General features: G+C 40.4%; 1 protein-coding gene across 4 annotated transcripts in view; it reads left to right on the top strand.

The window, feature by feature from the left end:
- The window catches only part of FNDC3B (fibronectin type III domain containing 3B), a 354,599-nt gene that overhangs the window by 229,654 nt on the left and 99,644 nt on the right, over nt 1–25,301 (top strand). For all 4 annotated transcript variants that reach the window (XM_057546030.1, XM_007197501.2, XM_057546029.1 and 1 more), the window contains one exon: nt 19,335–19,393. In XM_057546030.1, coding sequence (XP_057402013.1) covers nt 19,335–19,393 — 59 coding nt within the window. The remainder of the gene's footprint in view (nt 1–19,334; nt 19,394–25,301) is intronic.

A 25,301-nucleotide genomic window follows, 5' to 3' on the forward strand; every position in this document is an offset into this window, starting at 1 on the left:
TTTAAGTACATACAATACAAGATAGTACTTGAAATCAGTTAAGATTCTTTCCTCTAACAATTCTGTGATTCTGTGAAACTTGGTAGGAAATATATATCAAAGTTAAGTTTATATCACTGTATGAACATCAGCAAATTATTGCTTGGATGAACAAATTAGTCAGAACTGTATCTGTTTATATCTCATTGATGAGAGTAATAAAGTTGAGGTACAGAGCCCAGGTTGTGTAAGTGAAGATGAAAGAAAAAGTAGGGAAAAAAAAGTTTTAGCCAAACGTGAGAACTCAGCTGGATTATATAGTATCAGCCAAGATGGTAAATGAAAAAAAGACAGCAGGGAGCAGGGGGACTTCCCTGGTGGCGCAGCGGTTAAGAATCCGCCTGCCAATGCAGGGGACACGGGTTCGAGCCCTGGTCCGGGAAGATCTCACATGCTGCGGAGCAGCTAAGCCTGTGCGCCACAACTACTGAGCCTGCGCTCTAGAGCCCGCCAGCCACAAGTACTGAGCCTGCATGCCACAAGTACTGAAGCCCACGTGCCTAGAGCCCCTGCTCTGCAACAAGAGAAGCCACCGCAGTGAGAAAGCCCACACACCGCAAGGAAGAGTAGCCCCCACTCACCGCAACTAAAGAAAGCCCACGTGCGTCAACAAAGGCCCAGCGCAGCCAAAAATAAATAAATAAATTTATTTAAAAAAAAAAAGACAGCAGGTACAGATGCCGTGATATGGAGGATAAAGTACTAGTCATGCGGATCACAGTCTTCCTTATGTTCGAGCTACTAGATGTGCTAGTTTAGCCATATAATCAACTCTTGTGATATTGCTAGGACCTTAATGAGGAGAGAAAGAAACTGAGGGGATCACATCATGTTACCTTTCTTGAATAGCTTCCCCGGTCTTATTTTCAATGAATTTAAAACATTAACTCTGTCTCATTTAAGCCATTTAACTGTACCCATAGTCATGAGCCTTTAGTTTTAGCTGTTTACGTGTTTTTTCCATAAGAGTATCAATCACTTACAGCATATACTATGCCCTTGCCAGTTCATTTTGGAACCAATTTAAATGAGGAAAATAAAGGGCTTTGGGAAGAACTGTTTAATATGTCTGGTAAATTGTTTTACTGTTTGAGAACAGCTCTAGAGACTGCAATACGTTTTCCATTTAGTAGAATTTGGCTTTTTTTGTGAGTCACAACATTCATGGAAATACATTGAAATCTTAAATGTAGAGACTATGACTTACTGCTTTTGGTATTACTTGCTGTCTAGAATGATGTTACGGTCTACATTACAATATATCTCTGATCAGCAGTGTTTGAAACAAGGATAGCTTCAGACTACAGGGAAGAGTGCATATCATGATCCACAACCTCATGTTCTGGATTCTTTAGATTGTAGAGCAAGTATGGTACAAACCTATGCTTTTCCATTAGACATTTCATCAAATACATGTTCTTGGTCACTTCAGTTGCAACTTTTCTTGGATATTAATATCATGTACTAAAACCTAGATCTAGAAAATTATTGTGATGAATTTCTGTATATCCAAAACATATCTCATTAAATGTGACTCTCCTCCTAATTTCCAGTATTATTGTAGCGCTTGCTTTTAAGACGATTTTTTTTAGAGCAGTTCTAGGTTCATGGCAAAATTGAGAAGGTATAGAGATTTCCCTTATCAGTGCTTACTTTTTAATGTGTATGTGCATGTATACTTTCATAGAGATATTGTCCCCTTAGCTAATCTCTCTCCTTTAACCTTTGTTCCCTCACAATTCATTCTCCACACAGCAGCCAGGTGATCTTGTTAAAACTCTCCACGTTTTTCTTTCGAACTTAGCCTGCAGTACAGACTCTTTCCCCCGGTGACACAGTCTGTGTCAGCTGACTGCTGCCGCAGCTCCTCCCAGCCCTGCTCCAGCTCCCTGTGCTCTGCACGCAGGCTTCCTTTCCAGTCCTCTACGATGCCAGGCCCTTCCTGCCTTCACTCTTTCTGTTACCTCTGCCTCCAAAGTTCTCTCGCTCTTTGTATGGTAGGGTCCTCCTCATCTTTCCTGGAGCAGCCCAAATGCTTCAGTCAGAGGCCTTCTGAGACTACTCCATCATATCACCCTTTAAAACGTGTTCTTCGTGGCACTAACTGACCTCATCCTGTTTGTTCTTGGATATGTGTGCTGTCTGTATTGTCCCACCAGAGTTCACCCCTTGAATGTATTGGAAACAGATTAGGCTTGTCAGAGGTTCAAGTGCAGAGCTCATTCAAAGGGACTGCCAAACGTTTTTATAGACAATATGAATTGCTGAATTTATTTTTTTATTAAAAAAATTTCATTTTATAAGGCTTGGGTTAAAATACAGAATTCCATTGCAGTTGGGAAGAGTTACCAGCTAGTTATCACGCATGTTTGTATGCCAGAATTGCACAGTACGGAGCACAAAAGGTTTTTTTTGAGGAACTGAACTGCCAGGTAAGAATTTTTTGCTGAGCTCATTTCATCCTCACAGATGAAGGACTTCCCGATAAATGAAGTCTTATATTTCCTTTCCACTGAATAAATGTTATAAACTTTGACCACTGTTTCCCCCATTTGTGTTCAATAGGAATTAGCCTTTTTTGGTGGTTGCAGAGTCAATTTTGGCAGTCCAGTATTATTTCTGTTACCATTAGCATGTTTACCCTTAGGCAGAATCTGGACTTTGTGTTTTCCCCTATCCAATTTACATTGAATAAATATAAATTTCATGGAATTAAAACTTCACTTGGATACTCTTGACTGCATGGCAATAAAGGCATTTTGGAGTATTAGAACAGGTTTTAACATGGAATCGGATTCAATCTTTAGTTTTAAACTATTGATTTCTCCCATAGCTTGGGGATGTTTTTCAGACAACAGCCCCTAGTAGTCTGATTCTCTTAGTGCTTTTATATTAGAGCATTTTAAAAAACGGTATAATAACTTTTGTATTACTCATTACCTTTGGCACTCAGAATGGTTTTGTATGCTCTTATTCTGTTGAAAGATGAGATGAAAATATTCTCTTCTGATTGTTGGGAAACGTCATGAAACCTGACTTTTTGACCACTTTGTACTAGTACTAGGGACTGTACTAGGGACTGTTTGCTCCCACTTGGCTCTTCCAGCCAGGGCTAACTCGACTGGTCACCATGCTCTTGGGAGGGAGTTCTTAAGTAAACTTCAGGTCTGTGCCAGAAATAAAAACGGGGCTCCATCACCTTCTAAATGTTAATAGAATGAGAGACAGAACAACAGATTCTTCTTTGAGAATTATTAATGGAGATTCTATCCACATATGAAAGTATTCTCTACCAGACGATATTGATACATTGACATTTTGGAACAAGGATGGATTCTGTCATCTTGGTTTAGAGAGCCCCTTAAAGATTGCATTCTAAGAAAGGAAGCCTCTGTGATTTGTAGCCTAGAAGATAAGCTTGTTCTGGCAGAACACATCTGAGTAGGAAACAAATCCTAGTGCTTGTGATATTGTCACTGGGGTGCAGATCACTACTGGGCTTAAGCATAGACCCCTAATTCCAGCTTTTCTCAAAAAATTTCAGCAGTCTGAGCTAATGATGCAGGAGATGTTGTAAACCTGTGTTTGCCTGGAAATCAGGTTGTTGCCAAGCTTAAGTTAGAAAGGAATCATTTCTTCTCTTACTTTCTCTACAGTGACTGTGTGAGGGTGGGAGTCGGAAAGATATTTGACTACAAAAGTAATAAAACATATTACTGTGAGACCTGCCTGCAACTTTAGTAACATTTGGGTATTTTCTTTAATAACACACCTTTACTATTCCTGAATTAAGCTATGGTGACCACCTGTATGGAGCCTGGCTGGAAACTGCCCTGTGTACCTTATAGAGAAAACAAACTAACGGCTACCAGTGAGGAGAGGGAAGGGGGGAGGGGCAAGATAGGGGTATGGGATTAAGAGATACAAACTTATATGTATAAAATAGATAAGCAACAAGGATATTATGTATAGCACAGGGAGTTATAGCCATTATCTTGTAATAACTTTTAATGGAGTATAATCTGTAAAAATACTGAATCACTATGCTATACGCGTGAAATTCATATAATATTGTAAATCAACTTTAGTAAAAACAAAAAAGATACCTTACGGAAAAAGTAGCTGAGCTTTGTTACAGTGGGGAACAGTTCACAGTGCTGTGACCCTATCTCTACAGTGACCAAAAGGCAGAAGTCACGGATTGCAGTGGGGAAAAGGACTGACTTCTCCAGAAGATATAACCTCATTCTAGGGACAGCTGGATATAATCTTTATTTTAGATGTTGCCTTTGACAAGTTTTAGGGAATTTTTAATTTCACATTTCAGGTGAATATTCTTAATTTGAGCTTTTGGGCTTTGCTAGAGAACATAGGACCCTCAGAACTCAATGTGATGATCTTGGAAGCTCCCTAATTTCCTTCTTTCCATTCTCAGTCTCTCTTCCCACTTCCTTTCACTCTTCTGAAAATTAACACCTGCCAGCGAAATCAACTTTATGCTGCTTTCACTGGAGGCTGGTGTCTAAAAATCAATCCTGGCAACTAATGTAAAGTGAAATTTGGAAGACGCCTGGGTTCTCATGGAGTCGTGCAAGCTGAAGTTATTAAAGAGGATTAGAGACCACAGCTGGTGAGCAGATGGAATGCTTATAATTTCACAATCTTAGGTAGCTTTAAAGCCAAATCTGCACAGAACCTATTTGCTTTTTCTCTAGTTCATTTCGCTTTATCCTGCTGGAATATAACCCTAGTCAGTGTGATACTTTAATTGTTGTAAATGATGAGCCTTAATAGGTCACTCACTTAGATGGAAGCATTTATAATTCTGGTCGTGCAATTTCTTACTCAATTGCATTTCAGTAACCACTATTTAATAATGTACTATGAGAAGCTCAGTAGATAGGAGAGAATAAGACTTGTAAATTTCATTCAAAATGTAGACATGAAGACTAGTTCACAATAACACAATAATGTAGTATAATTACATTATGACGAAGACTAGTTCACAGTAATTACAGCTAAACAGTTCATCCGCTTGCGGCTTAAAGAAACTTGCCAGTCAGTTTCCGCAGCTCTTTTTCTGTGTCCCTTTCGTTAGAAATTCTTTTGTTTTGCAGTCAGACAAGTCACCTGGACCAGCCGCCTTCAACTGCTGTACCGCCTAATCACAGCCCACTGCCCCGCTTTCCCCATGTCCTCCTCCCTCTTTGTTCTGGCTCATTGTTATATGGGCGTCTTGTATGTGCGTAGAGCAACTGTAAGCTCCCCAGAAACTCACTTTCCTGCACTTCCTGGTAGATTGGTGTCTCCTACACAAAGGAAAGTGTTTGTGAGGCTTCTGCTCAGTAACTGTTAAGAAGGTCAAACTAGGACCTTTATTCTACTAATTTAAAGATATTAATTTATGCCTTAATGGCTGTTACTTTATCTAAGGACAGAATTAGTACCCACTATACTCTTAGCAGTTCTTTATCCTTACTGAAAGACTTCAGAAAAATGGCTGCTTTACTCAAGCCATTGCAGAGTGTCTGAAAATACAGAAAAACAGCTGGAGCCATAAATAAGTGAGTCGTCTGGATACACTCTGTACTAGCTGGTTGGGAAGAAAACAACACACAGATATTTCAGGTGGTGCCGCACAGCAAACAGCTGTAGTTTATGGTCCGTCATAGTCTCTGTTCTTTTGGAGCCAGTATGCGCTGCTTCTGTAAAGCCACAGTCAGCTGCAAAAATATTGTAACATGTGTTTTGGAAGCAATTACTGCATAATAGTATTCTAGCCTCAAAACATCCTGAATGATATATTTCTATACGTGGGGAGAAAGGGGAGAGCATATTGTGTTACTGATGCATTGGCACGAAATAGTAGAATTGTCATAGGAAGTGGTCTTTTTTTGGATCAACTTTTCAAATGATTTTCAGTCGCTTCTTTTTTGGACTTCTAAATTGGCCTTCTGTAATTGGATATGACCTATTATAAAGCAAGTAGTATAAACACATTTTAACTTCCACTGTAATTATTTTGTACTGAACCAAGTAGTTTAGCAATCCCTTCAAGCTGATAGGTTTATACATCTATCATAAGTAAAATTGTTCTCCCTACCCTTCCCTTGTTCCCTTAGGTGGAGGGGATGGCAGGGTGAAAGGAGGTTTTGGAGTCCCCCTAAGAAGAAAAAGAATTAGGCCAAGAATTAGAAGACCTGGGGTTAATGCTGGGTTCTTCTAGATTTGCCTTGTGTGATCTTGACCAAATTCTGAAAATTCCTAGTTTGTAGGATCCATATCTAGTAAATGGGTATAATAATACTGAATATTTTCATATATGATACACTTATTAGATTACTAGGGCTGCCATAACAAAGTACCACAAACTGGGTGGCTTAAGTAACAGATACTTAACTTTCTCATAGTTTCTGAAGGCTAGAAATCTGAGATCCAAGTGTCTGCAAGGTTGATTCCTTCTGAGGACCATGAGGGAAGGATTTGTTCCAGGTTTCTCTCCTTGGCTTGTGGATGGCTGATTTTTCCCTTTGTCTTCACATCATCTTCCCTCTATATGTGTCTGTGTCTAAGTTTCCTCTTCTTATAAAGACATTAGTCACATAGGGTCCACCATAATGACCTTATTTTAACTTAATTACCTCATAAAGACACTATCTCCAAATACAGTCAAATCTGAGGTACTTGGGGTTAAGACTTTAATATATGGATTTTGAGGGGAATACAGTTCAGCCCATAACAATACATTACAGAGGGCTATCTAATTATAAGTGATATACTGTAGTTTATAATTCTTCAAATTGCTCCGTGTATTCAAAATATTTTAGTACAATTTTATTCTGGTGGGCACATTGATAGGAAAAAAACCACACTTTCCTTCTTTAAAACCTAAAACTTAATACCCAACTGTGTTTTCATTCCATATGGTGAATTTGCAAGTGAAAAGAGACATCTTTTGCTCTGGAGGAATAAGATGGAACTGTTGTATACACCATATACACCATTCCGGTTACTATCTCTTAGGGCATCTTTTTGTTTGACTCTTAGTCGTAGAGTGTTGTTTGGGAAGTTATTAGGAAAGCTTCGAAGGAATGGGTGAGTTGAATTGCTGTTGCCAGCAGGGTCAAAGCATTCTAAATTAGTCTTTTGCTAGAGGGTAAATAGACTCTTGCTTGGAAGTTTTGAGCCAATGGCAGTGTTTTACTCAAAGTTTCCAACTGCTAGACTGCTTACTATAGGTAGTAAGCCATAAAGACCGAGTCCACAGTAAACTCCAAGTGTGACTTTGTGGGCCTGGGATAGAGGGCAATGCAAAGAAGGAGATCACTCAATGGAAAATGCCAAGTTTTTCATTCACTGGGATTGCAATTGAAAGACTGTTAATTATGGGAAGAAAGGCAACCAGACAGTCACATACTCCAAGGCAGAAAGGAGAAAGGGTAGTCAGGACAGTTGGAAGCATGCATTAAGATTGCAAAAAGGGAGACTTGCAAATACTTTTACAGGTCAGACTTTACTATTTGGCTGAGTAATTAATCAGTAAATAGGCATAATAGAGTCATCTCAAATGGTTCTTTAGAGATGCATGATTTGTACACACAAAAAAACTATTGTGGAACAGGGAAGCTGGAAAACAACTAACTTGGCTAAAGAAAACCAAGGCATTTTAGCCTCTAAAAACAACTTTGTGCATTCTGATTTAATTTTCTGAAATGAGATTAGTATGTAGCAGATTAAAAGGTTACCACTAGTAGGTAAAATGCTCCATTCTTCTTCAGGATACTATCCAGAGCGAGATCCAGGAATTCTCAATTGCTTAATTAGTTAACATGCTCAGTTGCATTTTTATCATCACAGCAAGCCTGATGACTTTACTGAGGGTTTTTTTTTTGCCAGGCAGACGGTTAGCTTTGGCTGTAGAAATATTTCTAATCTGCATCAAATTTAGGATTCTTACTGAATTAATTAATATGTGCATACTGAATTCCTATACAAAAATGGAGATGTGTATAGATCTTTGACACAGGTTTATCATAATGTGTTATTTGATGTAATATCGTGATCTATCAAGATGTCATCCCTTTTAACTATCTCCACCATGACGTCTGTCATGTGCTTGTTTCTAAATATTCAGAGAATAAAAGCACAGTAGGTGCATTTGTGCATAAGTGGTCTCTGACCATTTATTCAGTCATACATTCAAGACATACTCCTGCGCAGGTACTAGGTACTGGGGGATCAATGACACATAGCAGTGATGTGATTCCTGTACTCATGAAGCTTACCCTTGCCATTTTTGGAGAAGCGGAGGCTATACAGTTGACCCTTGAACAAGGTTTGAACTTCTCAGGTCCGGATTTTTTTCAGTAGTAAATACTATAAATACTATAGTACTACACGATCTGTGGTTGCTTGAATCTGCGTTGATGGAGGAACTGCATTTATGGAGTGATGACTATAAGTTATACATACATTTTCAACTAAAGGGAAGGTCGGCCCTGCTAATCCCCACGTTATTCAAGGGTCAACTGTACTGTGAACAAGAACATGCAGTGGGATATATACTTAAATATGGAGAGGAGGATGGGATGTTAGGGGAGATCCTACAAGGAGGACCATTGCAGGTGGTGGGTGATAAAGGCAACACTGCCTGGAAGAATTGATCACTCAGCAGAGGCATGAAGGATGAGAAGAGAGAGCTGGACCAGGAGGGAAGGAATAGACTCTGTACTGTCCTTTCACCCTTGGGTAACTAAAAGGTTTCTCACAAATTAACCTTTTACATTTTGATGTCTTGTAATAGAAATTTTATCACTATAAGCTCTAGGAAATTATTTTAAAATCAATTAGCTGGATAAAAAATTGTCAATGTAATTGCTGAGAGCCATATTTGAAATCTTTTTATCTCTGTCACTCATTCCTCTTTTGCTGCCCCTCTTTTTCTTTTCTCTTTTTTGTCACCTCTTCTGTTTTTTTTTTCTTCTGTGCTATCTTTTATATTTTCATCTTGAGCATTTTTATTTCTTGTCCAGTTTGATACATGACCCAAATGGCTACTTTTGCTTATGGGTTTTCCCCGGGAGCCTGATGAGCTCACTGTAGTGCAGGAGTTACATACCTCAGCTGTTAGGATATGGAGCCCAGGTGAGCATGATTTATCATCTGCAGACTTTAAAACGTGGCTGGTAAAGTGTGCCATTTATTGAGCTGGTTTGGGGTATAAATGTAATATTCCAGTTCTCAGACCTTTTAACTGATTTTTAAATATACATGCAGCACACATTATTAATAGGCCCATGACTTTCCTGTTTTAAACAACAAGGGCAGCCCATTTGGACAACAGAGATGTCATCTGCGTGGCTCAAGAGAGTCCCTTATTTTATACAGAAAACTGAAAATTTTTAATTCCAAATAATTTCATTTTATAAAAGACTTAGAATGAGATAGCAAGATCAGTGCCATATGACTTTAGTTTGCTTGTAAACAACTTAAGACTTCTTTCGCATTGACCTTAGATTTGTGGGATGTCTGCTCTATTATACATGTTTTGGAGAATAAAAAGAAAACCTTTAAGAGCAGAGGGCTTCTGGCCCTCAAAATGATCCCAGTTCTGGAGAAAAATTTCTCATAGATAGCATTCTCCATGTAGATGTTTCCTGCTCGCTGGCCCAATCTAACTTTTCATTTTAGTTTTTTTTCTCAGTTTGATGCGTTTAGAATACAGTCCATTTTCTTTTCTGGATTGGGGCAGATGGTGCTGTCTCTTTAGATTATCTATGTTTTAAAGGAAATGTTGATTAGGAAGAACAAGAAATAAAACATGGCCAGATGAAATTGAGAGCAGAAATTATATAATCCAAGAAGAACCAAATGTATTCTATGTTTTTCTACTCAAAGTTGACCATGATTCATGTTTGAGTTTCTAGAGTTCAAGTTTGCTGTATTTTAAAATGTCATTTAGGATGGTTCTTTGGGTTATTGGTTTGTTTTAACTTTAATTTCTAGAAGATACAGAAACGAGAAATAGATGGGTTTTTTCCCTTCCTAGTCACATTTAAATAAGAAAGTTCTTGAGTAGTAGTGGCTTTTGACAAATCCAAAACTTTTGGATACATTCTACTTAATGCTAATAAAATCTGTCACCTGCAGTCTGCACATTTTCGCACAGTTGGCCAAGTGATCTTAAACCAGAATATTTAACAGGTGTTCCAAACAGAAGTCTCAAGGAAATGAACAAAGGGGCACAGAAAACAGCTTGAAGGGTCTCCTACTGGCTATATTTGAGACAGTTTTAACATTCAAAAGAATGATGGCAAAGAGTATGACAAGTTTTATTGAGTGGAAAAAATAATCCATGACTTCATAGATAATTAATGTGGGAGAGGGAACTAATTAACATAGAAGGAATGATAGAATTAGGAATATCACCATCTTACAAGTATCAATATAGTAGTATCTTCTGGCAGAGATATTAGTGTTTACTCTAACCAACAGGTGAAAGGGGAAGAGGGTGCCTTAACAACAGGGAAGTATGTCACATAATACTAGAACTAAGTGATTCAAGTGCTGAGTATCACCAGAAGGTTCAAACTGGCACTGTGTGCTTCCTTAAGTGATGGAATGGGAAGTACATCCATACAGAGCTCTTGATAAACATTTTTAGCCTGAATCTAATTATGAGGAAATAGTCACACAATCCAGATAGTTGTATACGTTATAAGAAAACTGGTCTGGGGACTTCCCTGGTGGCGCAGTGGTTAAGAATCCGCCTGCCAGCGCGGGGGACACGGGTTCGATCCCTGGTCCGGGAAGATCCCACATGCCTCGGAGCAACTAAGCCCGAGCACCACAACTACTGAGCCTGCGCTCTAGAGCCCGCATGCTGCAACTACTGAAGCCCGTGCACCTAGAGCCCGTGCTCTGCAACAAAGAGAAGCCACCGCAATGAGGAGCCCGCTTGCTGCAACTAGAGAAAGCCCATATGCAGCAACCAAGACCCAACGCAGCCAAAAATAAAAATAATTAAAAAAAAAAAAAAGAAAAAGAAAACTGGTCTGGACACTTCAAAAATATTAACTTTAGCAAGACAAAAAATATAAGAGATTTTTGTTCTAGATTAGAGGAGACTAATGCAACACATGTTCCTTGATTGGACCCTGGATTGGGGGTTGGGGGGGAACATTAAAGACATATTAGAATGACTGGGGAAATTCGAACATGTAATATAGATTAGATTTTATTCTGTCAGTGTTACATCTCTTGGTGTGATGTTGTGCTTACATCATCACACCAACACGAAGGTCCTTGTTTTTAGGAAATACATGCTGAAGTTTTTGGGGTGAACTATCATAAGATCAATAACTTCAAATAGTTCTGAAAAAAAATGTGTGTACGTGTGTGTGTATAGAGAGAGAAAATGTGAACATACAAGTATAGCAAAATGTTAATAATTGGTCAGTGTAGGTGAAGGGCATATGGCTGCTCATAATACTGTTCCTTCACTTTTCTATAGATTAAAAATGTTTCAAAATATATATTTTTACAAATCAGGAAATTTCACAGAAAATTTTTCATTTCCACATTCTCTGGAAAAATGGCAGTCTGTCAACCTGAGACTCCTTAGATCCTGCTTGGCAATAATTGATTGGCTACATAGCAGCTGCCTCCTTTAGATAGGGTGAAGGCATTTTCTGTTTTCCACAGTCTTTATCCTTCCCTTTTGCCTGATATGTCCACCATCTTTTACTCATTGACATTACCTGCCAGGTGACTATATGCATTTGTTGATTTCCTGGCTGCGGTAGGTTGTACCATGAATAGTAATGCTATTTGCATATGTCAGAACTCTGGTGAGTTATTTAGAGCCCTAGCACATGAAGTTAGTACTGGATTTGATTCCTATATCAGCTGATGAGCTTCACTGGGTTCTTTGACCCCAAATGCATATAATTTCATCATGTGAGACATCAAATTTTAAAATGTGGGTGTAAAAACTGTTCAGAACTTGCTCGATAGGTGGTATAAATATTAAAATTCTCTTTCAGATTTAATGTGTTACAAAATTGTGCTGTCTGGATTCTGCCTTGCAAAATCAGTTGAACAGTCTTGCAAAAGTATTGAATAAGCTACTTGAAAAATTTTCAATGTGACATGCCAAACCTTAATGAAAAAACATTTTGTGGAAACGTTTATAGATGCCAGTGCAGAAAGTAGGGTATAAACTTTAATTACCTTTGTAAGTCGTTCTATCCTGTGTTTAAGCGATTGCTTTCCTGTTACACACCCAGGGAGGGTACCGGGTCTTTCTGGGTAATCATGGAGCTGAGCCTTCCCCCAAAATAAAAGAGCTATATCTGGCACAGGTTAGGGTTCAGTTAGCCAGTGACACAGTTCAAACATGCAGAGGGAAGGAAAGAATAGGTCTAGTACTAGAGTCAGGCTTGCCAGGCAAGCATATCTACCTCATACTTTATCCATTTTTGTGGGTTTTTCATCCCTATATAATTTGCTGTTCTTAAAAATGCTAGCTGCTTCTGTCCAGTTCCATGTGTCTATATGATTTTTGCCTTGTGAAGTAAACAGGAGAATTTTTCTTAGAGAATTTGACAGAAGTGAGCATAGACTCTCCTAGTATTTTAGGTAGAATCCAATTTAGTTGGCATCACAGGAGGAGGTTGAGAGAGAAACTGAGACCTGGGGTTCAGCAAGGGTAACGGATCTGGTGCTTTCGCTTTTCATTACAGCCCAGACCTCGCACTTTAGTATCTTATTAACTAAAGTGTAGTACAGCTTTTGCCCGAATGGGACCCATTTTGCCTATGGATAAACTAATATGAATGTTCCTAGTAGGGCTTTGCTCAGATCTTGGGCTAGGACAGAAGATCACTCTTTCTTCTGAATTCCAGAAATAGCAACAAAAGCTCAGAGGAAATCAGCCTCCCTTGTCCCATTTACATTCTCTGACCTTCCCTCCTATCCAGCTGGCCACTCCAGCTGCAAAAGGAATTCATCTCTCTTCTGCTTTCTCTAAGGTTCCAGAGTCTGTCTGGAACCCATGTTGCTCTTGAAAATATTTTCCTAGACTGGAAGGCAACTTCCCACAACGTATGTTCGCCTACCTGCTGCTTTCTTTTCACTGTTGGGAGTCTGGTATTCCCTTGTCTGTCTTTCAGGATTTCAAATAGTGTAACCACTTAACCAGCTAAATGGCTAGAAAGATGTTTGTCTTTGCATTTTTAGCATCAGGATGATTGATATCTGAAGGTATTTCTGGCAAATTTGTCTTTGGGGATTAACTGCATTGTCTTTATATTATGCGAATTTATTCCTAGTGATTTTATACATTTTTAATGTTTGTCTTTAACACCGCTAACTGTGGATCATAATCACTAAATGGAGATTGTTAGGTAGTTAATCTAACTTTCGTATGCAATTATTGATTCCTCTTTTTTTCCCCAGGATAAGTAATATAGCAGATTTATTTTTCTGATTGGAAAAGCAATTCAGCAAGCATTCGTGAACTGTCTTTCCTTTACCTTCGTTTATTCTCATCAGCGTTAGTAGGCATTGTCTAGATATCCAGTTTGTCCCTATTATTGAGCCGCTTTTTTTCTTTTTCATCCAAAAGTACTGTTTATTTCTGTTCATTTAGTTCTTATATTGAGGGTTTGCTATTGATTTTAAGCCTCTTACCTTAAAAATGGGCACGACCAGAAGAAGTCGCATATTTTCCACGCCCTTAGTTTATTATATATAATTTTTATATATAATTTTTAAAGAGAGTAGCTAAGTCAGCTCCTTGGCAAATCTGAGAAAGCATATTATGTTATGCTGGGCATATCTGTAAATGAACCCTGTGGATGAGAACTAGACAGAAGGGTTACAGAGAAATAATGCTGATGTCATTTCATTGGAATGAAGGGGCTGCTGTCACAACCGTAAATACATTCTATAGCAAGCAGCTAAGTGTCTAGCTCTGTTTCTTTTCTAAGAAGGAAAACAGTGAAACAAGCCAAAGAAGTAAGTTGTGTTTATAAAGTGAGATATTTTAATTAGTTTAGGCCCTACAGTTATACAGACAGTGTGAACTTACAGTTCTTTTTGGAGCATACATGAAAACCATTATTTGTGGAAGGTTTAAATTTCACGTGACACATATTCCCTCTACGTGCATGGGGTTTTTGTGGGTTTTTTTGTCCTTTTTCAAAAAAATGTATTTGCTTTGCTAGTGTATTTTTATTTTAACCTTCCCTGTGCTAAAAATGCTCTATTTTCTTGGGTGGAGATGTGCGTTTAGGAGGGAAGAAGGGTATAAGTTGCTGAACTGAATCTCTCCTTCCTTTTTTTTTTTTGGCATGTCCAAATAGGGTAGTTTTCACCTCAATTGGGACATGTTTAAACAAGAGGCTTCCATCTTAATCCCTTTTCAAGAAATTCTCTACCCCCAATGTGTCTATATCTACAAAATAAAATGCTCCCTGCCCCGCTCTGTTTGGAAAGCTGTCTGAGAGCGCCCTGTAATCCTTTTTTACTGATGAGAGTTTTCACCGCAGGGAAAAGACTTTCAAATATTAAGGAGGTGGTGATGTAAAAGGTGGGTTGTCATGTCTGTCCACTTCAGCCATGGTCACAAACAAAATTGAAGCAGGTGGAAAAGTGGTTTTAATTTGATTGCTCACCTCATGGCAGCTTCAATGTGGGAAGAAAGAAAGTTGGCTTATCAGATTTGCCTCTGGATAAATTTACTTGCTGCAAAACCAGAGGGAGGAAGGCAGCCCTGATAGTGAAGAAAGAGCACCTTGCCCTACAGCCTTGCATTTCTTCCTCTTCTGGACAATCTCTTTTTCAGTTGGTACACACCAAATTCTTGGGGGTCAGGGGAGGACAAAAACAAACAAGACGTAGTTTCTTTTTAAACTTGATATAAAAGGTATCCTAACGGCAAATCACCAGAACTGTTCTTTCTTGTTTTGTTGATTTTTGTGAGGGGATTAGTTAGCTGTCTGATTTTTTTCTCCTTTGCACACACTCATGGTGTGTCTGTGAGAGAGGGACAGAGACAGAGACTGAGAAAAAGAAAGCACGTGAGCAGGCAGAAGCCTGATCCAACTCCGAAACGTACTCTGTAGAGCTGCTCTCGGTTTTATGGAAAGGGTAATAATTCATAGACTATTCCGAGGCGCAGTTAAATGTGGCTTAGGGAGAGGTAGGCCAAGGTCTGACTTAACTCAGTTATTTAGGTAGTAGAACTGTGAATTTTGGCATTTTCATACCAGAAAGTGAGCTTTCACACAAGAGTTTATTTTATATGTGGTAAGTAACTGTCACTTTAGCTCAGTTAAACAAATTTTGTTTTCGCTCTTGTTTGTGCAAATTGTGTGCCTGGCATTTATTTGCTTTTTTTCTCTTAGTCTGCGGTAGCACAAATGGAAAAGCGTTAAATAAATGTGGTGTGAATGCATTTTCCTCTTCTTTTTCCGTATTCACAATTCAGAACCTTGAAAGAAAGAAGGAATCCAGTCTGGCTTTGATACCACATTTCTCTTGATATAATAGGGTAGTGACTGTCCTGTCACTGCCTTTCCTCCTCAGGCCCTGCCCTTTTTATTTTTGATCTTCGCAGCATCCTTTGTCTGTTTGGCTCCATTCATGGCCTACTTTTTCTTGTTCTTCCTTTCCTCACATGCCTTGTCCCCAGATCCAAATGTCTCTGCTCTATTCATTTGACAGCTTTTTCAGAGTTTAAGAAAGAAACCCAACAACACAAACCCTCTCATGGGACTTAGGGGGTCCCTGCTGCCACCTCCTTTCTCCCGTCCACCTCGGTGCACACACCCTGCCAGTCCCAGCCCTCTGCTCTTCCTCTCCCTCTCCCTCATGACTCCTAGTTCGTCATGATGCAGCCAGAGGCTCTACTTGCTTTGGGACATGTACTAGACTCGTGGTCCTGGGGAAACCTCCTCGTTTGTCCCTCAACCTCATTCCTCGGTCGACAAAGACACCTTGCAGATATTGTGCTCCGAACTGGAGACGAAACTGTGATGTGCAGAATAGACTGCAGCCCTGCCTCCTGCTGTAAAATAGAGCAGAGAATGTCCATCTTGCCAAGGAGGCTGTAAAAATCAGCAAGGTGATGGTGCCTGACCAGCACATATTTAGGTGCTCAGAAAATAGCAGCTTTCGTTATTACAGTGAGACAGACAAGGCAAATCCTGACCTCTGTTTGGAATTTGTTTCGTTGGGTTTTTTTTGTTTTTTGTTTTAATTTTATTTATTTTTATTTATTGATTTTTGGCTGCGTTGGGTCTTCGTTGCTGCACGCGGGCTTTCTCTAGTTGCGGAGAGCGGGGGCTACTCTTCGTTGCGGTGCGCGGGCTTCTCACTGCGGTGGCTCCTCTTGTTGCGGAGCACGGGCTCTAGGCACATGGGCTCAGTAGTTGTGGCACGTGGGCTCAGTAGTTGCGGCTCGCGGGCTCTAGAGCGCAGGCTCAGTAGTTGTGGTGCACGGGCTTAGTTGCTCCGCGGCATGTGGGATCTTCCTGGACCAGGGATTGAGGCCGTGTCCCCTGCATTGGCAGGTGGATTCTTAACCACTGTGCCACCAGGGAAGCCCTGTTTAGTTGTTTTTAATCTCAGTCAGAGCCTTTCACTTGTATGTCTGGCTCTTACCTGAAACCCATTTTTTTCAGTTTTAAGCAGATTCCCTCCCCCCCACCCCTTCTAATTCAACCTCCTTTCCCATTTTTCCTTTTTCTGTCAAAAGCATAACCATTCCTTCTATCATCCGTATGTGTTTGAAAGCTGGCTGTGGGGAGGAGGTCTTCAAATTTTTTTTTTTAACTCTCCTTTCTTTCATTCCGTATGTCTAGTAATAGTCTGGAGGATCTTCCTTTGGAGAGCTCTTCAGTTCTTCTCTTCTTTCTTTGTTGGATAGGCGATCATCTCTGTTCTAGTCTAAACTTTTATTACCTCAAGGATAGGGTCTGGCTTCTTGTCCTTCTAAGACACTTTAAATGTCAGTCATGGCAGAAGGCAATAAAGACCTCCTTCAGCTAGCAGTTTGAATGTATCTAGTGTTTGAATGTATCTCTGTGAGTGTTTGAAACCATAGAGTGCTTCAAACTCTGGAATAACCAGTGATTCAGAAAGTATTGTTTTTAACAAGTGAACCAGTTCATTTATTGCATCTGTGCTTATGTGTTTTTTACTGGCAACTAACTTCTGAGATACACAGTATTTACAGTTGACTTAGGAGTTCCCAGAAAATGTGAGGGTATGTTTTGACTTATTAGGAGTATAGTCCGTTATCTGTATCTTAACATGAATACATGATTATAAATGAGCTTGGGACATTTAGTCTTTTGAATGTGAGTTTTCTTTTAGTTGCAGTTTTTAAAAATATGATATTGCCACCAGCCCCTTTCTTTTTCTAACCAAAATAAAAGTAAACATGTTCTACTAAGCAGAATGCAGTGGGAAAGAACGAAGAACTGATCCTTTTGAAGTTCAGGGTGGAGCCAACTAGAAGTTCTTGTTATTTTTTACGCACGCTTGGTTTATTGACTGAGTCAACAAGTACGTATGGATCTGTGAGTCTGCAGGAACTGTGCGAGGCGCTCTGGGCTGAGCGTTGAGCACGTCCTGAAGTGGGGCCAGGAGCTGCAGCCTGCCCTGTGGCCTCTTTTTGTGTCCCTCACACACTAAGCTGGGGCTTGCACTTTTAAGTGGCTAGAGAAACAAAGAAGACTGTGTGACAGAGGCTTTACGTGACCCACAAAACTTAAAATATTTACTATCTGGTTATTGACAGAAAATGTATCTGCTCTGGACCTCTAGTGTCTCTGCCTTCCTGAAGCTTATATTTTAGTAGGAAAGAAAAGTAATAAATGAGTGAACAGTTAGACAGGAGAATTAATGTCCAATTCTCATGACTGCTGGGAAGGAGCTAAGTAGGATGCGACAATGACGGGAGGGAGGCCGGGACAAGGGGGTGAGGGCTGAGGTCAGATTCTTGGAAATTAGACCTGAACATTGTGAATGAACGTCCTGTGAAGAGCTGGGCTTACTAACCTGCTCTCACTCCTAGTCCACTTCCCCCTTCACCTCCAAATGCTTGCTTGCCCACAGGACTCAGCTGGGTGTTGGTTCCTAGGAAGCTTCTAGAGCGGTCTCTCTTAGAGGGCCTTTACCACAGTGCCTGTCACTTTGTAATCTCCTGTTTGCTTCCATTCCTCCCCCCACCCTCACCCCCCCAGACTTGAAATATCTTGAGGTCAAGGACATGTCTTAGTAATCATAATATCTCTAGGTATACAGCTCATAAACTGGTTGAAGAGTTAAATAAATCTGTAGACTCAAAATTAGATTCCATCAAGCAGGTCGTGAAAGTCAAATGTTTCTTTTAGCAAAACAGATTAAATTTATCCTATTTTTACACATCCTTCCCACCCCATGCTCCCTGCTGCAAGTACTTTTCCTGTTTCATCTCAAAAACAATTCTTGCTGCGCCCCAAAACTTGCCCATCTCCCCATCTTATTAAAAAACACCATCATCCTTTCAGTTGATTAAGCCCCAAACGAGGAATTAGCCTTGATTCTTCTCATTCCCTCATCCTTGCCCGTCATATCCAACCCTTCAGCACCTATACCTCCAAAACCAGACCTGTTTTTAGCATCTTTACTACCACCCCCAGCCCAGGCCAGCTAGCTCCATCCTTCACCTGGACCAGTGTAGCAATGTGCTGACTGGTCTTTCTGCTGCCACTCTTAGCTTCCATTATCCATTATTCATGCAGACACCAAACAGATCTTTTCAAACTCAATAGTATGTCAGTCCCTCCACTTAACACTCCAGTGGTTGCTCATCAAACTTAGAATACAACTTGAATTAAAAAAATCTGAACTCACAGCCCTTCATGAACCGGCCTCTGTCTTCAACCTCACCTCTTCATTGCTCTCAGCTTCTCGTTGCACTGGTCTCCCCTGTCTCCTCCTTAGGGTTCTCTGTTCCCTGTTGCCTGCTGAATTATTAGGTAGAATTCAGTGTTAATCTGGTCAGCGTTGTGACTATGTAAACCAATAATAGTGGCAAGTTAACACAACCACAGTGAAATCCCTACCCCAAAGACATCCCCATTCCTGATTTTCATTATCATGTTTGTGGTACCAAAAGTTCATGGTAACAGACAACTGACTTCATGATAACCCTTGTTAAAGGCTTGGGAGAGGAACTTGACAACCTTACTGACTTCTACTGGCATTAACTGTTTTTCTTTTTTCCTCTTTTTGCCACGCAGAGTATGAGTTGGAAGTAAAGAGGGTGCAAGACATTCTTTCGGGGATAGAGAAGCCACAGGTATGTCTTCTGGATTTCTCAGCATAAATGGCGCTTTTTTAAGTATTTCAAACATGCTTTTCTTTTACCACACAGTAGGTAAGCAAAAGGGCCCCTTTCCGTTACGGATTACTCATAAACTGTGAAATAGTGTTGTTATTAATGGAGCATGAAAATATAAAACAGCAGTCTTCTGTTTAGTCATCACCCACCAAAATGTCTTCTTCATTTAGATATTCTGGATGCAATTAAGTATTCATCCCAATTTCCAGGGGTACCCCTACCCTCACCCTCTAAGGCTACAGAACAGTTTTCTTTTGGTAATTTCCCTTTACCTGTGCAAATGTAATAATAATAATTTTTGAAAACCTCAGTAATTCAAAGTATTTTTCCTGGTAAATTTCAAAAAGGTACGTAAATATTAGCTGAGTAAAATAAGTCCAAAGTGTAATGGCAAGGAAAAAAGTTGGTGGGAGTAGTGATATTGTGAGGTTTTAAGTTTGATTTTGCCAGATGCTTTGAAATTCAAATGAAAAATTCAAAATGTTGATTCAGCCATTCATCTGAGTTTAGAGAGCCAAAGTTCTTTGGAGTGTTTTCTAGCTGAATTGGAAAACCTTGATTCTTCATGTGTTTCAAATACTGAGGCTTTTTAACAGAAGGGTCCAAACATGCCTCAGGGCACATAGTTGAGTTTGACTAAACCTAAAAACATGAGGTGTGCTGGACTACGGGCGCAGTAGGGCACTTGTAGAAGCATAGGGTGTTGATGCTGGGTTGGGGAGTCTGCACTTGATCCGGTAAGGAGTGGGTTGCCATTGAGAGTTTATGAGCAAAGAAGTTATGTTTCTTATAATCAGGACTGTACTTTCAGGAGGATCAAACAGCCGGCAGGTGCATTGCAGCGAGAAGGGCATGGACCCAGGGAGACAAGTGTCTGGCATCTGTTATTGTAGGGCTGGCGAGAGGCTGCGGGAATCAGAGTTAGGGCGGTGGCATCAGGTGTGGCAAGGAGAGGATGGATACTAGAGCCATTCTAGAGCGAAATCAGTCAGGCATTACAGCCTACTGGCTATCAGGTGTCACGGGTAACTGGGCTTTCAGGCTCAGATGACGCCTTTCAGGAGTTGCTTCCTCTGGGCAGGCTGCCTTGATTTCTGTCCCATCAACTGGGATACTCCCCATGGTACTTGGTACCACTGGTACTACATGTGGTACTACAACTTCACTGTGCTCTGCATGTATTTAATACATTGTACTCCATTTACTTGTGTTTGTGTCTTTCCCGGTAATCTGTGAGTTCCTCTAGAATAGGTTCGTGTCTGTGTCCTCTTGGTATCTTCAGTGCCATTCTTAGACATGTGGAATTTGTTTTACTAGCAGGGTATCCAGGAAGACGAATAAGTGGGTGGTTGAGTGTGTCTGGTAGATCAGTGCTGTGGAGAGAGGGCAACAGGATACACCTGGGGAGAGCACATGCATCGGAGTGACCATTGGAGTCGTAGGAGTGGATGATAGCTTTGGGGATGGGGTAGAGCATAGGGAGAGCTTAGAGAAGGCTTGAGGGCCTACATTTATAGTGTAGGCAGGCTTACATTTATAGTGCAGCAGAAAGAAGAACCCATGAGGGACACACAGAAGTCATAGTCAGCGTGAGAAGGCAGAGCAACAGGTTAGTTGACTATCCTGGATGTAGTCAGACAACTTCATCGTCTGGTCTCTGTCCCGTGTACACACGCACAGTGTTTTTCTTAAGTTATACCTGATCATTTCTTTACTGCAGAAGTGATAAAGTCTGTTTCTGAGGATCATGTGGCTCTAGAAAGATAAAAGCAGTATTTATATGCATTGGTCCTTTCCTCCTGATTCAGCATTTATTAAGTGCTTAACTCTTTACAGGTTTTAGAGCAGGGTAGACAGGGTTTTGTGTAAATGGTCATGATGTTAGGTGTAATATAGTCAGATTGTCATCTGAGAGATCAGAAAGTCCAAAATGAGTCTCACTTGGCTAAAATCAAGGTATCGGCTGGGCTACATTCCTTTCTGGAGGCTCTGGGGGCAAATCTGTTTTCTCGCCCTTTCCAGCTTCTAGAGGCTGCCTGCATTCCTTGGCCCACGACCCCTTCCATTCTCGTATCTCCTTCTCTGACTTTCCTGCCTCCCTCTTTTACTTACAAAGACTTGTTACTCATACTTGTTACTACATCAGGCCCACCCGGATAATCCAGGGTAGTCCCTACTTCACAAGATCCTTCACTTAATCACATCTGCAGAGTCTCTTTTCACCTTGTAGGTTCCAGGGATTAGGATGTGGACATCTTGGGGGTTGGTCATTATTCTGCCCACCACACCAACCCCTGGTCCCCACAAAGACCTTCTCTGCTGGATGACAGTCCACCCATCCTTCCCAGCCCTGTTAGTTCTTCACGCCATTATTCTCCCTTCTTTCCTCTCCTCCCGGCTCTGCCTGGAACTCTTACTCGTGGTTGTGCCTTACTTATCTTTGTGCTCCGAGGACCTAGCACTGTCCTTGGCACGTTGTGAACCCTTAACATGTATTTGGTAAATAGATGCGTGGCAGCCTGCAGTGGCTGTAGTGAGGTCCTGCCAGGTGAGACAGACACCTGACGGCTGGCCAGCATCACGCGAGGCTCAGCCAGCCTGGTGGGATGTGGGCACGGCTGGGAGCCGGAGTGCGAGGCAGCAGCATGCAGAGGAGGGTCCTGTGAGTTGGAGCCCAGCGTGGCCATTAACTGGCTCTGTGACCCTGAGCCGCAGTTTCCTTACCTTTGAAAGGTCGGATAATAAATACCATGTGGGACTATCTGAAAAGTAAATTGTATGCTATTTATAGAGTCCTTGGAATGGAGTCTTTTCCTAGAGTTTTTAGCATATCATTAGGCAAAAGTGAAACTCCCTGCTATACTCTGAAATGGGAAGGGGGCTGTTCACCTTCTAGGAAAAGAAACAGCTGCAGAAAGTTCGGCACACAATTGTCTAAAGGATTGCTGTTCTCAATTTTTTTTTTCTTTCAGCTGCATCTGGTAACACCTCCAAATAAAACACATATATTTTTCTTCAAGGTTTTACGGATGATTTGTTTTAGGTGTTAGAAACATTACTGAGGACTTGTAGATTCCAGTCATCTTTCTAGAACTTTGGGCACCCTGAATTAAGCAAGTCATTTGCTCTTCAGAAACCCAGATGCTATAAATATCCAAATACTTAGCCATTAAATAAAACAGGGTACAAATATACAAGGTGTTTGTCCCGAGACTGTAACAATTAGGTGCCTTGGGGACAGTGCTCATACAGCCACTGCTGTACCTGAGAACTGAGCTGATAGGATTCTAAGTGGTCTACGGCTTAACCTCTGCTAGTACCACCCAGCTCCAACCTAATGTGGTTTAATCTGCTCTGATGGTGGTGCTAGATGAAGTCTCCCACATACTGGGCCGTTTATTTTCAGAATGTAAATAAATGTAACTTGGAATTGTGGTCTGCATTGTTTCTATCTGCTAATGTTCAGCTTGTAGAAACAATTGATTTGTTGGTTCCAGAAGTGAGTAAACTGACCTAAGAAGAACAACTGTCCCTGCAAGAAGCAATCCCTTGAAGCATAAACAGCAGTAGATCTGGAAACAGATTTGAGGTTCTTAGCACTAAAGGAATTATAGTAACAGATGATTCTGAAATTCCTAGATTTGAGCATCCATTTCTTTGAATAATGATCTCTTTGACCTTTTCCTTTTAAATTTTCCTTTATGTTATTATTTTTCATGATGGTACTTTAGAAGTGAAGCCAATATTTCTATGGTAATATTTTCCTTACATACTCCCTAAATTGGATCAGCAGACCTCCCACATAGTTAAATCCAAGGACAGACCAAATTTAGAAGCTACTAACTTACATAGAAATATTTTTGAACACGGGAGTAACAATTTAGTAACTTTATGAGAGTAAATGGTGTTTTTGATCCAAATAATGAATATCATTTGCATATAAGATAGTCTGAAAATTAAGACAGTAAAATTTCACAGAATAGTATTAAAATACTGGGATGAACAGGAGAGAAAGGGGAAAGGAGAAAGAGAGCTAAGGATTACATATGAAATAGGTACAAGATAATGCAGTTTATCATTTGCAAATATGTGTATGCATATATATATGCTTTTAACTAGCAGCTGTTCTCAAGTTCAAATCTATATTTAATCAATACATAGACAAAAATGACTTCTAATCAGTGTGTAATCATTTGGAAGTAGATGGTTTTATGAGTCCTTCAAAGATACTTCAAAGCAGTGTAAGTAATTTCTATGCAGACTTAACACTAGTAACCTTCACAGCAGACTCTTATATCACTAGTGCTGAAACAAATGTCACGTTGGATCTTGTCCAATAACTTTGTAACTAAAAATCACCACTTTTATCACCATTACAAAGGAGATTGATTTCTGTTTATGGTAGAATCGTTAAGCATCAGCAAGTCAGTTTTATGGCTTCTAAACTTCTTTTTTTGGATCACAGCCATGACAATCATTGTGATGATCAGGTTAGCCATGCCCCAGTTCAGTTCAGTGGTCACCGCTGGTGAGAAAGTTTCACCAGAGAGAGAGAGACTGAATGAATGAAGGTGAAGCTTGTGTACGAATGCTGTCGCTCTGAAGTAGGCTTGAACCCAGCCTAGTTCCCAGAGTTCTGAATCTCATTAAAGTTATCACCTCCCTGGATGCTTGGAGTAAAGGCATCTACTGCTGAGGATTCCCCTTTACATGACATTCTCTTGAAAGGCACCGTGTAATTTCCTGGCATCAACCTTGGAGTGGAAGTGAGTTCCAAGTTCTAACAGAGACAAAGCACTCTTTCTCTCAGGATTCCAGTGCCTGAAGAAAGGAAACCTGAGGCCCAGGAGTCAGTGAGAGGGAGGGAGCGGGGGAGCACAGGAGGGGACGGGTCTCTCAACTCTGGTAGTAATCTAGGTGGCAGGCTGCTCAGATCCAGGAAAGAATTCCCGGAAGCCGCCGTCCTTTGAAAATGATGCTGAGTTCTCCAGGTGCGCTTCTCATAGGCTGGCTGATGGGAAGGATGCACTTGCGCAGAGGTCTGTGTTCAGATGGCAGTTGGCCTTCCTAAGGCTTGCTCAGGGAACCTCGGGAAAGGTGAGCGTTATTTTAGTTGCTGCTTCAGGTGTTGTACATCGCTGTGGAGTTAAGTAATAATTTAACCAAGTCCTAAAGGAGAGACAGTAAATTCTTTTGTTTTGTTTTGTTTTGTTTTTTGGTTTGATATCATAAAATGATTATCACGACAGGTTCAGCTAACATCCGTCATCTCATATAGATGCAATATAAAGAAAGAAAAAAAGAAAACATTTTCTTCTTGTGATAAGAACTCTTAGGAGTAAATTCTTAATAGCTTATGAAAAAAGTAGAGTTTAAAAGGATGTGAATTTATGGATACCTGTCCAGTATCTAAAGTGCTAGCATTTGACTGAGCTCTTTTGAGATGTGGTGTTATTTCACACCACCATTCATAGAATCAGTGTTACTACACATTGTGCTCTTGGAATTGGGCCACTTATCACCTCAGTTGAATGTTCCTCTGTACCTAATCAGCATCTTTTTAAATTATAAACTGAACTCTTCATAGCAAAATATCTTGTTTTAACTTAAAAATCAAATATAATATCCAGTATCTCAAGATTACTCATTAATGGTGTGTGAAGGAATTCCACAGATACAATGGTGTATGTGGTAGAAATGCTGCCTTAAAATCTAATCAGGGGAACAACACACAGATAACCAGGTAAAGCAGAGTATAATGAAATGAGTGTCAAATATAGGTGCCCGCGCAGTGTGGTTGGAGCACAAAGAAAACAGTTGCTGATCCTGAGCAGGGACTCAGGCAGCACCGTACAGAAACTTTTCC

The sequence above is a fragment of the Balaenoptera acutorostrata genome, chromosome 4 (genome assembly GCF_949987535.1).
Source record: "Balaenoptera acutorostrata chromosome 4, mBalAcu1.1, whole genome shotgun sequence".
Classification (NCBI taxonomy): Eukaryota; Metazoa; Chordata; class Mammalia; order Artiodactyla; family Balaenopteridae; genus Balaenoptera; species Balaenoptera acutorostrata.